Source organism: Poromitra crassiceps, assembly GCF_964638095.1.
Source record: "Poromitra crassiceps genome assembly, chromosome: 9".
NCBI classification, from domain to species: Eukaryota; Metazoa; Chordata; class Actinopteri; order Beryciformes; family Melamphaidae; genus Poromitra; species Poromitra crassiceps.
The window spans coordinates 27,958,999-27,976,498 of NC_139630.1; the positions used below are offsets into that span (position 1 = coordinate 27,958,999).

The following is a 17,500-nucleotide window of genomic DNA, read 5'->3' on the forward strand; positions in this document are numbered from 1 at the left end:
CCCCACTAACACGTCTCAATGATTCTCCTAACTTTGTTCTATTAAACTCATATTCAACTTTTAGTAGGCATCTCTAACACATCTGAGTGAATGGAAATCAGAATGACTCCCTCTTTAATACAATTCTTCCAATTTCTTGGGGGAAAAAAGTAATGTTTTACTAAGATGGGTCTATGAAATTACTTGGAATATATTTTTTTTTAATCATTTTGGAAATCAATTGTAATCCCTAATCTTTCCAAGTATGCCCTGCAAGCTGCCCAAGTACCCCTAGGGGTACATGTACCCCTGGTTGGGAATCACTGATCTAAGCCAGTAAGGCAGTTTACCTCAGGAGTGTTAACTATCTTCCCCAGCGACCACATCAGAGCGCCGTACTACTCTCATCAACTGCTGGGTCTCTATCTGATCCGCCTTGTTCAGCACAACCCTGGGGAAAAAAAACCCAACAGAACAGAATAGAGTTGATGACGTTGACATTAAAATGGAGAAATCACATCTCCCTGAAGATCTCTCTTCCTACCACCTTATCCACTCCAACTTCACTGATGCTGTCTCCAAAGCAAAAACCTCCTTCTTCATCTCTGAAATCCAGTCCTCTGCATCCAATCCCAGTAAACTGTTTCTCCACCTTCTCCACGCTCCTCAACCCTCCCTCCCCTCCCCCTCCCTCCTCCCTCTCTGCTGATGATTTTGTAACATTTTTTACTAAAAAGGTGGATGACATCAGCTCCTCCTTCCATCCTCCAGGCACCCTCACTAACACTCCTGACTCCAATCCTGCTTCCCGGCCCCCTGTCCCTGGATTTCCTTCCTTCTCTCCCCTCTCTCCCGATGAAGTGCTTTAAACTCATCAGCTCGAACCGAGCCACCTACTGCCCCCTCGATCCTATCCATTCCTCTCCTCCAAACCATCTCACCTAACATATCTCCCTTCCTCACAACCTTCATTAACTCCTCTCTGTCCTCTGGTCTTGTTCCGCCTGCTCTAAAGACTGCAAGAGTCAAGCCTCTGCTTAGAAACCCTCCCTTGACCCTACCGCTATTCAGATCTACAGACCTGTCTCTCTCCTCTCATTCCTTTCCAAAACCCTTGAACGAGCAGCGTCACGAACAACTTTCTCTCTATCTCTCCCAAAATGACCTCCTGGACCCTCTGCAGTCCGGTTTCAAGGCTTCTCACTCCACTGAGACAGCTCTTCTTGCTGTCACAGAGGCCCTTCACACTGCTAAGGCCTCATCCCTCTCCTCTGTTCTTGTCCTCCTTGACCTGTCTGCTGCCTTCGATACAGTCAACCACCAAATCCTTCTTTCCACTCTGTCTGACCTAGGCATTTCAGGTTCTGCACTCTCCTGGGTTTGCTTCCTACCTCTCGAACCGCTCATACCAGGTCTCATGGAGAGGGTCCCTCTCCAGATCCTGTCCTCTTACCACCGGTGTCCCCCAGGGCTCAGTCCTGGGCCCCTTACTTTTCCTTCTCTATATCAGATCTCTTGCCTATGTGATCTCTTCTCATGGCTTTTCTTATCACTGCTATGCTGACGACACCCAGCTTTTCCTTTCCTTTCCCCCTCAGGACACTCAAATCGAGGCTCGCATCTCTGCATGCCTCAAAGACATTGGCGACTGGATGTCTGCCCACCACCTCAAGCTCAACCTTGGTAAGACAGAGCTACTCTTCCTCCCAGGAAAAGACTGCCCTCTCGCAGATCTCTCCATCTCCATTGACAACACCACTGTGCTTCCCTCCCAAACAGCTAAGAACCTTGGGGTGATCCTTGACAACCAGCTGTCTTGCTCAGCCAACATAGCTGCTACGGCACGCTCCTGTAGGTTCTCTCTCTACAACATCCGCAAAATCCGTCCCTTTCTCACAAGAGAAGCGACTCAACTCCTGGTCCAGTCCTCTTGTCTCCTCCCGCCTGGACTACTGCAACGTGCTCCTGGCCGGCCTACCTGCCGCCGACATCCGACCGCTTCAGCTCATTCAGAACGCTGCAGCCCGTCTCGTATTCAACCACCCAAATTCTCTCACGTCACTCCCCTCTTCCAGGAGCTCCACTGGCTTCCCATCTCGGCCCGCATCAAATCAAGACACTGGTACTGGGCCTACCGGGCAGTACACCAGTCAGCTCCCCTGTACCTGCAATCTATGGTCAGGTTCCAAACCTCTCAGCGCTCCCTTCCGCTCCTCCACCAGTGCAGGTCGCCTCGCCCCTCCTTCGCTACGGGGGCTCAAAAGTCGCTCATCCCGATCTCGACTCTTCTCGTCCCTGGCACCTCAATGGTGGAACGAGCTTCCACCTTCGGTCAGGACGGCTGAATCACTGCCAATCTTTCGGAAAAGACTAAAGACGCACCTTTTCAGGCTCCATCTGGGCCCTTCTTGATCTAACTTCGTTCTCTCTCTTTCACCCAAAAAAAAAAAAAAAAAAAAAACTAACCTTAACTTGTACCACTAACCTAAACTTGTACCACTGTTCCTTCAGAAGTTGTAGTTATCACAGACTGTGCTCCATAGTAGATTGCTCTATTGCTGACATAAATGTGTTATTGTAAGTCGCTTTGGATAAAAGCGTCTGCCAAATGACGTAATGTAATGTAATGTAATGTATCCCAAATGCGTTGTGTACTACTTCAAGCTCTGAAACCATACATTCAGGCAATGCCTCGTCATAGACGCTTCATAGCTGGGGTGCGCGTGGTCTGGTCAGCGTGGGGGGAAACCACCCGACTGTCACGACACCTCCTTTCTGCCGGCCCGGGAATGCGGGGAAAGTGCGGTTTTTAACTCGCATCAAAGAGGTGTCATGTCTTCTTCTTCTTTTTGCTGTTTAATAGCGGAAGCGACCAGCGTTAAGGTGCCTTTACCGCCCCCCCCCCTACAACTCGGAGTCCAACGTGTTCCCGTTTTCCCCCCACGCCCCTAAACAGAAGTGACATATTGTGGACGTTCACACACAGACCGACTGTACCCATAGAGCCAAAGTGAACGTCACTTCCTGCCTTTCTCCCTGTACCAGCGTCAGGAAAAATACAACGGTGGTGAACGGAGACAGACGTTACTTTTTTGATCCCGTTTGAATTGTGCCACGGGGTACACGTGTTACATTTTGTCAATTTAAAAGATAACTATGCGTGTCAAGAAAGTCGCAGTTTGTCCTGAAACTGAAACTGTAAAGGTTTAGTTTTGTCAATCGACTACACCTCGTGTCGCACATTATACATCACACCATCAACAACAATGGACTGGCAGAGAGACGTCACTTACATGACTGGTTGTGCGTCGTCTTTCTGATTTATAATTTATAGTGCCAGTTTTACCACAAACTGCGACTTCCTCGACTTGCAGAGTTCTCTTTTACATTGACAAACATGACTCGTGTACGCCCAAGGCACATTTCAAATGGGATCAAAAAGGTAGTGCATCGCTCCGTTCACCACCATTCATATTTTTCACACGCTGGTACAGGGAGGAAAGGAAAGTAGGAAGTGACGTTCACTTTGGTTCTCTATCCACCTTATTTTTGAATGCCCCACTGTAAAAAATAATTGTGGGAACAAGGTCCGGTTTAACGCGACTCATTGTTGCAGCTTGCCATTTCCTTTGTTATACTCGGCTGCAGACCCGAATTATAAACCGGAAGCTGGAGTCCGTTATAAAAATTATAAATATAGTCACGTTATAAACAACTAACCAACACTGCGTATGGTATGGTATGGAAACAGTGTTACTCGAAATGGTTCAAAGTTAAATCAATTTGGTCATTCAGTGGCGGTTTTACTGCCATGTAAAGTAACTATTACGCTAGCCGTTAGCATTAGCCACAGTAGCCGACTACCCACAATGCATTACGTTATCCCAGCACCCGAACGACACGGCTGTAGAGCAGAATGGCTCTGCTGTAAAATCCTCATAGACGTTTTGTTTTGTCAAGTTAAAACTGTGTAAAAATTACACCGGAAGCGGAAGAAGCACCCATCAGGCATCATGGCAGCTAGAAATAAGGTGGATAGAAAGAAAATAAAAAAGTGGGGGGGGGGGGGGGGTGATAGGGGGTCAGCTCGCCATTCCGAAGTGTCGGCATTCCGATCACTGACTTCTATGCTTTCGGAGAGGCGGCCCTTTTTATCTCCAAAAAATGTTTCGCCGAGAGGTTAGGTTCTGGGGGAGGTTAGGCTTAGGCGTGGGGGGTGGGAGAGGTTAGGTTTAGGGTTAGGGTCTGGGGGAGGGTTCTTTCGCAATGGCGAGACAGATCTCAATTTTGTCGGAATGCCGGTATTTCGGAGTGCCGACATTTCGGAATGCCGAGGTGTCCCCGGGTGATAGTGCTTTATGTTGTCTACAGTTCCCATTTCATCACATGCGTGTGTCATGCAGCTACTATGAAGGATTTGATGATGACTGTGTGTTCCCAAGTCAAGCATTCTTACAGCACCTGATCTTGTCTTCGTGGTTTTTCAGGGCCTTGATCACGTCGGAGAACTCGTCGGAGATGTCCAGTTTGTGGGCGTCGAACAGCAATATGATCCGATCCACTCGCTCGGCAAACCACTCCAGCACAGCTGCAAAGTCATAGCCTGAGAGAGGGAGAGGAGAGGAGGAGAGAGGAGAGGAGAGGAGAGGAGAGGAGGAGAGGAGAGGGGAGGAGAGGAGAGGAGAGGAGGAGAGAGGAGAGGAGAGGAGGAGAGAGGGGGAGAGGGGAGGAGAGAAGGAGAGAAGGAGAGGAGAGGGGAGGAGAGGAGAGGAGAGAGGGGGGAGAGGAGAGGAGAGGAGAGGAGAGGAGAGGAGAGGAGAGGAGAGGAGAGGGGAGGAGAGAAGGAGAGGAGAGGAGAGAGAGAGGAGAGAAGGAGAGGGGAGGGGAGGAGAGAAGGAGAGGAGGAGAGGGGAGGAGAGAAGGAGAGGGGAGGGGAGGAGAGAAGGAGAGGAGAGGGGAGGAGAGAGGTGAGGAGGGGAGAGGAGAGGAGAGAGGGGAGGGGAGGAGAGAAGGAGAGGAGAGGAGAGGGGAGGAGAGAAGGAGAGGAGAGGGGAGGAGAGAGGTGAGGAGAGGAGAGGAGAGGAGAGGAGAGGTGAGGAGGGGAGAGGAGAGGAGAGGAGAGAGGAGAGGGGAGGGGAGGAGAGAAGGAGAGGAGAGGAGAGGGGAGGAGAGAAGGAGAGGAGAGGGGAGGAGAGAGGTGAGGAGAGGAGAGGAGAGGAGAGGAGAGGAGGAGAGAGGAGAGGAGAGGAGAGGAGAGGAGAGGAGAGGAGAGGAGAGGAGAGTGGGGAAGAATGAATAGTGTGTGTGAATTAAAGGGAGGACGACGAAAGAGCGGATTGAAAGAAGGGGTTAGGCTGGCAAATCATTCATTCTTATTTGTGTTTCCCTTCATAACTCATTACTTCACCCTCCCTATCAAAATACCAGGGAGAAGAAAGGCATTTATAGATTATAAAAGGAGAAATAATTAATTTAACCGCTGTTCAGTTCCTGGAATAGGTCAGTCGATCGATGGTTCTAATCATGATCAACTCTCTCTCCAAAGGCAGAATCCAGACAACTGAAGCACGATGTTGTAAAACCCCCAAGAGGCAACTGTTACAGTGTGTCCAGGTCAATAGGGGAGACAAACCATATTACAACATGTCAAGAGAGAGGAATGCCTGTTTACAGAGCACGATGTCTGCCAAGATCCAAACCAACTGTTGTTGTTGTTGATCTTTTTTACAAGGGTAGATACCACAAGCTCACTCACTATTTGGGCAATAGAACGTCACCATTTAGCCATTTTATTTCCAGTGCTACAGATGAACAGTTAAAGAGCTATCTAAACAGGGAATAACACCCATCGAAAGATTGTTCATCTTTGACGATTTTTTTTCTCTCTCTCATGGGTGTGAAAAAAATAATGAGAAGATGATCTGGATGACAATCTGTTGTACGCGTCACATTTAATTTGACTTGCTGTGGGTGTTCATACATTATGAAATCAAATATCCCTTAGGATGTGAAGTATAACAACATGTATTATTTTAACCAGGATCATAATGCTGTGATGCTTGCGTTTCCATTTTTGTCGACGGCCAACCGATGAAGGAGAGCCCCAGAACGATGTGATGCGAGCATGAGATTTCCCTGGTGTGTAATATATCGAATGAGCCCGATGCGGCCCGACAGGTCATCTTTTAACGGAGACATTCTTGTCAACAATGAACATCTGGTGGGGAAAAAATAAGCTTGATAAAAACATGCTACACTCCTATTGGAAAATGTATCATGCTATAAATGATCAAATAGGAGTCTTCACACCGATATTTTACTCCAAGTATGGAGACATGTTTGATGAACTGTTGTGAAAAAAATGCTTGGTCTTTCAAAATGTTTGTTACGTGTAACAAACATGTACATGTACGTTTTGGTAGTTTAGGCCAATATTATGTGTGTGGGATAATAGAAGCTTTAGAGAAAATAATGAATGAATGGATGAACGGATGGATGAATGGATGAATGGATGGGCAGAAGTCCTTGATTGACTCCCTTGACTTTCTGTCCCGCTCAAGGACACGATTCAGTCTTACCTGGAGACATTCCACAGGATATGAGACGAGAACAAAGAACAATGGAGGGAGGGAGGGATTAGTGAGTTAAAGTTTCCAACCAACACGAAGGATATGTGAGAGAGAGACAGACAGACAGAGACAGACAGATCGAGAGATAGACAGACAGAGAGGCAGACAGACAGATAGAGAGAAAGACAGAGACAGACAGACAGACAGATCGAGAGATAGACAGACAGAGAGGCAAACAGACAGATAGAGACAGACAGACAGCCAGACAGATAGAGCCAGACAGCCAGACAGCCAGACAGACACACAGAGAGGCAGACAGACACACAGAGAGGCAGACAGACAGGCAGACAGACAGACACACAGACAGACAGATAGATAGACAGAGAGGCAGACAGACAGACAGACAGGCAGGCAGGAAGGCAGACAGACAGACAGATAGATAGACAGAGAGGCAGACAGACAGACACACAGACAGACAGATAGATAGACACACACAGAGGCAGACAGACAGACACACAGACAGACAGATAGATAGACAGAGAGGCAGACAGACAGACAGTGGAAACTGTTACAGCAGTAATTATTATGGGATGGAAACCAGGAGGCTGTCAGTTGGTAGTGGGTACTGGGTAGCAGTTGTATGTTAATGAAGTTATTTTCACACTGATTCTCTGGAGAGCGACACTTGTCAAATATTTTCCCCCTACCGAGTCAAAACTAACTTCTCAGGCTTTTGCATAAGAAAATGTAGCCGGTTTTCCACACGTTCTCACTTTTTATTCAGCCTAGTAGAAACCACTGCCAACATAACATAACCAATGACTTCTTAATCATAAATTTAAAAGACCCATTTTAACATTTGTATGATCTAAATCTGGGCCCAAACCCAGAAAAATACTGTGTTGGTTGATTCAACCAGGCTAGCATATAGCCATCATAAGAATTCCGCGTTTGCTTGCTTCACAACTGTACATTGCTGCTTTTTCTCAACAATTCCTCGTGAGGATGGAGCAACAGTTCAGCAGCAGTAGCACTAAGTAAGTGTGTAAAATGTGAACATCTAGTCTGTCGGGAGGGCCAGTGTAAACAGCTCCGGGGGGAAGAGAGAGAGAGCACACTGCTGCTTGGCCAAAGCCACAGAGGGTTAAGAGACGGATACCTTGATATTTAGAATTTTAGTGGATTATTTTTCTACACATGACACTTCTCACATGGTGTTGAAAAAATAAACTTTTTTAAAGGGGAATTCAAACTCATAACTGAGACTATCCTGAATGCATTAAGACCACTTAACCATTCTGACTCAATTTGTTGATGAATTTTTTCCATCGATGCTTTGCTCACATCTTTAGCAACAATTAAAAATAGCTAGCTAACGAGGTAAAATGATTAACAAATGTCTCAACTTTGCCCCGACCATATGAAAAGTTTCAGATGAAGAAAAATAACACTCAAGATATCGCTATATTTTGCCTTTTTGCAGCCGACAGATACCTAGATTTTTTTATATATCCACAATACCTCCATAAGGACATCTACGTAGACAGCTATAGCCTGTAAAGTCCTCGTCTGGGCGCACGCGCACACACACGCACGCACGCACAAACAGAAAAAAGATGAAAACACAAAGAATGATAAATGCAGAAAGAAAGAAATCACACAGACATGAAATACACAAATACATACACACAAAACCACACAATAAATACATAGGAGTGAATGGAAATGGATGAACAGAATGAAAATGTGCACGCACACATATGCACACGCGCACACGCGCGCACACACACACACACACACACGCACACACACACACTCTCAGTCCCTAGAGAAAACACAGCTGTGCTGACCCAGTAGAGGGTCAGTTTCGCCTGTATTTTCTTTTTATGCAATCAGACGGAGGTACTGTCGGGTCACACCACACTGTGTTGTTTATTTGGTTTGACAACACACTCACGGGACACGTTGACCCGCCAAACGGGCTGTTATGGGTCACTTCACTTTCAATTTAAGTTCAAAATGTTGAGGAGAAGTTGCACTTCAGCTGGTAATGATAAAGCGCTCATGCTCAGTTGTTTCTCAGCGGGCCTGGAATGAATAAGACTTCTCATGACAAACACTTTTCAGCGTTTGGGCTCTGAAGAAAGCCCACGTCCCAGGAGAGTGGAACACCCTCTTATGAAGCAACGTGCTGCACTCCATGACCAGGGCTCGTTCTTTTCACGGAGACAACGGCGGTGGAAGATTTTCGCCTCGAGCCGGGATGGGAATTGACAAGTGGGGGGGGGAAAAAAATCGATTTCGTCATCGTTATTTATCGTCACCTCACAATGCTGCCTGTGTGTATCATCATCGCGGCCTTAAGTGACACAGCAAAGTCGCCGAATCAGAAGCGGCTTTGAGTGGAGCGGTACAAGACTGTGCCAACAGAAGGAAACAGTCAAGCAAAAAAATTATTTTCATGAACCAGGATCTGCTCTTAATGTAATCAGGACCTGCTGCCTTCCTGATTGCTCATTTGCCGATATTGATCAAATGGTCATTATAAAAAAGATTCAATATTGGGATTGGAATCAAACTGAAATACTACCACCTGCTACCTCCGTTAATAATTAAACAAATGAGCATGCTAATTATTTCTCCAGATGGCTCCCTGCATCACACATGCTGCCCGATACCTCCAGGTGCCTTCAGTGCCTCTCTGTTGTGACGGTTAATATTATCACGGTCAATAAAGCTTTGGCAAAAGAGACACAATCAACGAGGGCTTTAGTTGACATAAGAAACAAACAAAAGAATGCAAAGTTAGCATTGTTATGATTGCCGCTGTAACAGAAAGACAAGCAGAGAGGGAGAGAGAGCAGGAATTCTTCAGAGACAGACAGAGAAAGAAAGAAAGAGAGAGAGAGAGAAAAATGGCTCCTTTAACGAGCTCAGATCGTTTGTTAGCGTTAGCGGTTGGCACGGCAATGCTGGCATTGAGCTCTGGGAATGCCAACAGTCACACACACATATCAACCCTTAAGAAAGCAGGATTTCACACCTAAACGTCTTCTTCCTACTTCACCACCAGGGACTGGGGTGGGATCCACTCTTCGTTTAGTTCAAAATGTAATTTCATTTGCTAGCTTAGCCACTAGCTCTTTATATTTTTGCCATCTCGAGATCTGTCAACACTTAAGTCAGATTTTCTTTTTGAGATGTGCATCACAGCTAGAGATACCCTGAACATTCCTCTCATACCTTTGTTTACCATCAGTTTATGGACAAATATGTTTTATTTTTGAGCGGTGCAGCCGCTTCTATATGTTACACGTGTGTCCGTTTGTCGCACGAGGTGTCCGTTTGTAGCATGATGTCTGGTTGTAGCATGAGAGGATAGAGCCATCAGGAGTAGCCTATGACTAGCCTGGGTGAACCCAGCCCCCACGTGACCTGCTCTCAGAGTTCCCAGTCACTGAGAACAGGTCTGAGAGCAGGTCACGTGGAGGCTGGGTTCACCCAGGCTAGCCTATGACTGCTCCTAAACCTGCACCACTTACTTCAACACTGGGTGTGACTTTTCCAACATGATCACAACTGAAGTGGGGCTGAACAATTTTGTAAAGAAAGATCTAATCTATTTTTGACAGATTTTTGACTGACAATTGCGATATGATTTGCAATATTAGAGGGAATGATAATTTGTGTGTCCTTATTCTCATTTTCATGGAATCCTTTTTTATTAAAATGATATGGTGTGATATTTGCCTCAGCCTTTCAACAAAACAAGATCAACCTGGCCGGCAGGACAATAAAAACTTCATGTGTTTCCTTCCAATGATGCTGGGGCATCTCCAAAATGTGGCTTGGAATATGTGGATGACACAGAGTTGCTGCATGTCAGTTTTTATGGCATTAATTAAAATATTTCACAATCACTGAGGTCGAGCACAAAGCATGCGTGGGGGAATCCCACTGAATTTCAGCATTCACTGTTGTTACTCTTAGAGATGCACGATATATCAGCAATCATATCGTGCATCGGCAGATGTTAGTAATTTTTTTACAGATCGGCATCGGTCCGATGTTGCAATGTTAATATCGGTTATCGGTATCAGCCAAAATGTTCACATTGAGAGGAAGCATTGTGATCAATCTGATTTATGGGCTTTTCCAAATGTCTTGGAAATAAATAAATGCCTTACTTTTTCAAATTCACAGTGTTTACATGTGTTTTTCAGTATGTACACAATGTGTATTTTTATATATATATACAGATCATATCGACATATATCGGTTATCGGCCATACCAGCCATGTTAATATCGGTTATCGGTATCGGCCAATATTTTCACATCGGTGCATCCGTAGTTACGGTACTCCCTCTCCTCAGGACCGTTCAGTCCGAGTTCGTGAACATGCAACTGAAAAATCTGCAAAGTCATATTTGTTTTTTGGGGGGGGGGGGGGGTCTAAAGTGCACCCCAGCTGCTACAGTGTGTGTGTGTGTGGTCACACCAATGTCAACATTAATAGAGAATGAATTGGAAACAATGGAAAACCTGACAGTCCCTTGGATGCTTTTTATGGACTTGGGAATAGAAATGTGCCTCCCTGTTTGTTGACATTTTATTGCGAGTTCAAATCACGGGAGGTCAAGTGTGCCTTATCGTTGCTTGTGTCGTGTGTTTACATGACTATGCGTTCAGCGCACAACAAACTGTGTGCGCTGTTAATCATCATTTTGTGAGAGAATGTGCGTGTGCGTGCATGTGTGTGTGTATTGCAAAGCTCATCTTTTTCTCACTACACTTTCCTCTTCTCTGAAATGAATGAAGCATAATCCTCCTGAGAGCTAAAACAACACGCGTGCGCACGCGTGTGTGTGTGTGTGTGTGTGTGTGTGTGCACACGCGCGCGAACACACACACACAGACACACACACACACACACACACACACACACGTTGAAAGGAAATGCTGACATTGTATTTCAGAGTTTAGTGTCACTAGGGGAGACCCAGCTGAATGGGTACACTGAATGAGCACTGATACACTGAACTTTACACACACACACACACACACACAACACACACACACAATCAACAATAAAGGAAGCCAAAAAGCATAGCATGTGTATCGTTGTGTATCGTTTGAAAAAAATGATGATACCAGTAGCCTACCGATACGATACCAATAAGAGTACTTCATTACTCAATACTCCAGAGCTGCTATATCATGTTACTCCTATTCCCCGTTTTTCCTCAGATGATCCTTCTGCATTTGATTTTATTTATTTTCTATCAGAGGCCATACTTTAGAATATTTTGGTGGCATCTCGGCACGCTGAACTGCCAACTCCGTCACGTACACCGCGCGCCACTTCACCACCACAGACTGTATGGGTTGTAACTGCTGCGGTAGTGGGCCAATCACACGTCACATTCAATCGAAGAACGCTTGCGGTGATTGGCTGCGAGCAAAACCATACAGTCATTTAAAAAGATCGAATGCAGGTATCGTTTGACGGGAGGCTAGGTTTCAATACTGCGTCGTAGCGGGTTATTTCGGTCGATACCTTAATTAAAAGGTACTGAGTACCGATACCGAGCCCTAACGTACTGTGTGTGCGTGTGTGTGTGTGTGTGTGTGTGTGTGTGTGTGTGTGTGTGTGTGTGTGTGTGTGTGTGTGTGTGTGTGTGTGTGTGTGTGTGCGTGTGTGTCTTACCTCGACTGATTCTCTGTTTCTCTCCTGACAGAATCCCTGGTGTGTCAATCACACTGATGCTCTCCAACACTGGGTTAGGCAGCTGGGCGCACACAAACCTACACACACACGCACGCACGCGCACACACACACACACACACACACACACACACACACACACACACGTGCACACACACGTGCACACACACACACACACGTGCACACACACACGCACACACACACACACACACACACACACACACAAGGATAGGGATAGTTTCGCAAATCCAGTGTGTTTTTAAGGAGAGAGGAGAGGAGAAGGTGAGAAGAAGAGGAAGGGAGAGGAGATGAGAGGAGAAGAGAAGAGAGGGAAGGAAGGAGGAGAGGAAATGGGGGAGAGAAAAGGAAAGAGAAGAGAGGAGAGATAGAGGAAGCAGGACAGAAGTGCAAGACGTATTAACAACAAACATCTTCCTACTGTACGTCTCCCTCTCCACTCTCTCTCTGTCTCCTCGTCCTCCTCTGTCCAGACCTCTGTCTCCCTCTCCACTCTCTCTCTCTCTCTGTCTCCTCTCTCCAGACCTCTGTCTCCCTCTCCTCTCCCTCTCTCTCTCTCTCTCTGTCTCCTCGTCCTCCTCTCTCCAGACCTCTGTCTCCCTCTCCACTCTCCCTCTCTCTCCTCATCCTCCTCTCTCCAGACCTCTGTCTCCCTCTCCACTCTCCCTCTCTCTCTGTCTCCTCGTCCTCCTCTCTCCAGACCTCTGTCTCCCTCTCCACTCTCCCTCTCTCTCCTCATCCTCCTCTCTCCAGACCTCTGTCTCCCTCTCCACTCTCCCTCTCTCTCTGTCTCCTCGTCCTCCTCTCTCCAGACCTCTGTCTCCCTCTCCTCTCTCCCTCTCTCTCCTCGTCCTCCTCTCTCCAGACCTCTGTCTCCCTCTCCACTCTCCCTCTCTCTGTCTCCTCATCCTCCTCTCTCCAGACCTCTGTCTCCCTCTCTCTCTGTCTCCTCATCCTCCTCTCTCCAGACCTCTGTCTCCCTCTCCACTCTCCCTCTCTCTGTCTCCTCATCCTCCTCTCTCCAGACCTCTGTCTCCCTCTCCACTCTCCCTCTCTCTGTCTCCTCATCCTCCTCTCTCCAGACCTCTGTCTCCCTCTCCACTCTCCCTCTCTCTGTCTCCTCATCCTCCTCTCTCCAGACCTCTGTCTCCCTCTCCTCTCTCCCTCTCTCTCCTCATCCTCCTCTCTCCAGACCTCTGTCTCCCTCTCCACTCTCCCTCTCTCTCCTCATCCTCCTCTCTCCAGACCTCTGTCTCCCTCTCCACTCTCCCTCTCTCTGTCTCCCCGTCCTCCTCTCTCCAGACCTCTGTCTCCCTCTCCACTCTCCCTCTCTCTGTCTCCTCATCCTCCTCTCTCCAGACCTCTGTCTCCCTCTCCTCTCCCTCTCTCTCCTCATCCTCCTCTCTCCAGACCTCTGTCTCCCTCTCTCTGTCTCCTCGTCCTCCTCTCTCCAGACCTCTGTCTCCCTCTCCTCTCCCTCTCTCCTCATCCTCCTCTCTCCAGACCTGTCTCCCTCTCTCTCTCTCCTCATCCTCCTCTCTCCAGACCTCTGTCTCCCTCTCCTCTCCCTCTCTCCTCATCCTCCTCTCTCCAGACCTGTCTCCCTCTCTCTCTCTCCTCATCCTCCTCTCTCCAGACCTCTGTCTCCCTCTCCTCTCCCTCTCTCTCCTCATCCTCCTCTCTCCAGACCTCTGTCTCCCTCTCTCTCTCTCCTCATCCTCCTCTCTCCAGACCTCTGTCTCCCTCTCCACTCTCCCTCTCTCTCTGTCTCCTCATCCTCCTCTCTCCAGACCTCTGTCTCCCTCTCCACTCTCCCTCTCTCTCTCTCTCTCTCTCTCCTCGTCCTCCTCTTTCCTGCTCTGCCTCTACTTTCCCCAGCTGTATAAATACTAACAGGTTATCTGTCCTCATGGCACCACCACCCCCCACCACCATAGATGATCAATGTCTCTCCTGTAGCCTCTCAGCAGCGGCGGGCCATGACAGCGAGGACACCGCAGCGAGAGCAACGAAGAAGACTTTTATTAGTTTCTAGAAGGATGACTCTGCAAAGATGGCTGACTGTGTGTGCGTGTGCGTGCACGTGTGTGTGTGTGTGTGTGTGTGTGTGTGTGTGTGTGTGTGTGTGCGCGTGTGTGCGTGTACGCGTGCATGTGTGTGTGTGTGTGTGAGTGTGTGTACACGTGCATGTGTGTGTGGGGGTGTGTGAATGTTTGAGATGTACGTAGGGCCATTAAACAGAGGAAAGCCTGACCAGCGAGCAGAGGGAAATTCAATCACGCAGGAATGTAGAGCTACGGTGTGGATTCTCTCTTGTGCTCTCTCGCTCGCCCTCGCTCTCTTTCTTTCCTCTCTCTCTCTCTCTCTCTCTCTCTCTCTCTACTGTATGTTCACATTCATACTTTCCTTTGGTACACACATGACTCCACTGATATCAATCATCCCACCATGTGCGTCCGCTATCAATGTGTCCAAGCGTTTCCCCCAAAGTGTGTGTGTGTGTGTGTGTGTGCCTGTGTGTGTGTGTATGTGTGTCTGTGTGTGTGTGTGTGTGTGTGCGCATGTGTGTGTGTGTGTGTGTGCGTGCATGCGCGTGCGCGTGTTTATTACCTGTTGAGGAAGGCGTTTCCGAACGCGTTCAGCTTCCTGAAGGGCTTCTTGGGGTCGACCACCAAAGCGTTGCCGGGGATGATGCCTTCAGTGTCGCCGTGCATCACCGCGATGAAGGAATCCGTGGTGGGTTCAGGGCCGATCCGCATGCCGGGAAAGTCCTGCTCCAACAGGTAGCTGCAGGCCAGATAACCGATAACAAGACTGTTGAGTGATATAGCGTGCAAGGAGACATCAATGGCTCTTTTGTAGGGGTGTCACAATATATCGTCCCACGAAATTTCGCGATAGTAAAACGTCACGATATGTATCGTTGAGATGAAATCTCATATCGCAAATTTTTTTTTTTTTTTTTTTTTTTTCAAAAAATAGACTAAGAAACGTCTTTGTTTGTTGAAGTTCAATGTGTGGAAAGTAGTTCAGTTGAACAAGTCTCTGAAGAGACACATGAGAAGTTATACAGGAGAGAAACCATTCAATTGAGTTTCTGGCAAAACTGTTTACTTGACAGGAAAAACTGAAGATGCATAAAGTCTTGTTGTTTGAGTTTGAAGAAAAACTGAAGATGCATAATGAGAATTTATACTGCTGAGAAACCTTTTAGTTCAAAGTAAATCTAAGTGACGGTGTAACTCATTCTATTTCAAGATAAGCCTTATCTCCAATCTCATGTTTTTTCTAGTTGTTATTGTAATAACTATTTCCCACAACAGCATGTTTTGTATTTGTGCATTTCAAATAAAATACTACTTTTCCAGTCATATATTGTCATTATTCAAGTTTAAAAAAATATTGTTAAAATCGTATCGTATCGTATCGTTATCGTGAACCCAGTATCGTGATACGTATCGTATCGTGAACTGAGTGTATCGTGACACCCCTACTCTTTTGGCATGCTGTGGAATCTCCTTCTCAGTGACCTGAGACACACACAGGGACACTGTGGAGGGAGTTATATGCAGGACAGGCAGACATTGCAAGACTTGATAAGATATTAGTATCACTATGTACAGTATGCAGGATCTGATGGTGCATTCAGTCCCTCTCAGCATGCTGGGAAAATACACCATATCCACAACTTATTTGGTCATCAAAAGAGCATTCCACATGATATTCCTGAACGGCTTGACTTGAAGGGAAATGACATTATTGGAAGTTAACCAATCACAACTCAAAATACAATACAGGCCTGTTTACAGATCACAATTAAAATGTCAAAAACTCTCTAACAAACAAACAAAAAAAGGGGGGGGGGGGGGGCAAAAAAATCGTTGCCTGGGAAACGCACATCCCATAAAACAACTGTTCGCATCGCATCCCATAATAGTATGATGATACTTGGGATGCCATTGCGAACATAGATGCGAACAGGTTAGCTAAAGAGTTTAGCGTCACGACTATACATCTTACTTTCATTTCAACTCATCTGTTTTAAGAGTAAAAGGTGAACTCTTCAGCCGTTACACTAATTCAGTGACATCGTTATGTGTGTGTGTGTGTGTGTGTGGGGGGGGGGGGGGGTGGTGGTGTAGTCTTTAGAATCCCAACAATGTTGAATGTGAAACACAGAACATAAGAAAATGTTGATTTAGGCAGGAGATTTAGTGCTAAAAAGCCCATAAATCTGAAGTGTGAGAGTGTGGTATGCGTATATGCATTTAAACCACTAGCAGATGTAAGGTGATTCCACCTATGCATCTTCTCCTCGCACTCCCACAGCTTGTCAGAGGAGGCAGCAGTGCCTGGTAGAGCCATCCCGCTGCACGCGCGTCTGTGCGGGCAGTATAGTGTGAGTATAGTGTGTGTTTGTGTCTATGGATGGGACTTGTATGTATGCCTGCCCTGCATACTGTATGTGTCTATATGTTTATGTGTGTGACGGTGTGTGTGTGTGAATCTGTTCCCTCCAAACAGGGGTTGTTCCCAGGTTGATTTAAGGTATATAATAATAATAATAATAATAATAATAATAATAATAATAATAATAATAAAAATAATAATAATAATAATAATCATAGTAATAATAATAACTTGCTCGGTAAACAGCAACTGCGGACGGAATTCAAATTAACTGACAGGCTGGACAAAACGTGACACTGGGCTCGACGTGATTGGCCAGCGCAGCATGACATCGTGGTTGGCCAGCGCAGCATGACATCGTGATTGGCCAGCGCAGCATGACATTGTGGTTGGCCAGCGCAGCATGACATCGGGTTGGGTTTCTCCAAAACTTTCTTTCCGTTTCAACTTTTCGCTGTTTCTCTGCATCCCTGGTGGCGCCCACCACCAGCCTTAACGCATTACCCCCATTCAAATGAATGGGAGGACTGGCGATTTGGCCCCATCGCCTGATCCTTCCTGTCTGAATGCAGCCTAAAGCTAGCCTGGTATCCAGCCCCATATGAATCGCTGTTACCGGTCCGGTATCCATCACTCTTCATATTCTAATGAAGGATCCAGTGGGGCTGGTTAGGTTACCAGCACGTTTAAATCACATCATGAGGGGATGGAAGGGTGTAGTGAGAAACGTCACCATAACGTCACCATCACATTCACATCCTGTCACTGACAACAAAAACTATGTTTGATTATTTTGCC

The 17,500-nt window shown here is 46.7% G+C and overlaps 1 protein-coding gene across 1 annotated transcript in view; it reads right to left on the reverse strand.

Moving 5' to 3' along the window:
* Positions 1-17,500, reverse strand: part of LOC310782732 (EH domain-containing protein 3-like) — a 28,174-nt gene that overhangs the window by 4,368 nt on the left and 6,306 nt on the right. The window contains 5 exon segments of the mRNA XM_083643460.1: positions 330-377; positions 379-430; positions 4,441-4,582; positions 12,257-12,354; positions 14,903-15,079. Of these exon segments, the coding sequence (XP_083499586.1) occupies positions 330-377; positions 379-430; positions 4,441-4,582; positions 12,257-12,354; positions 14,903-15,079 (517 nt within the window).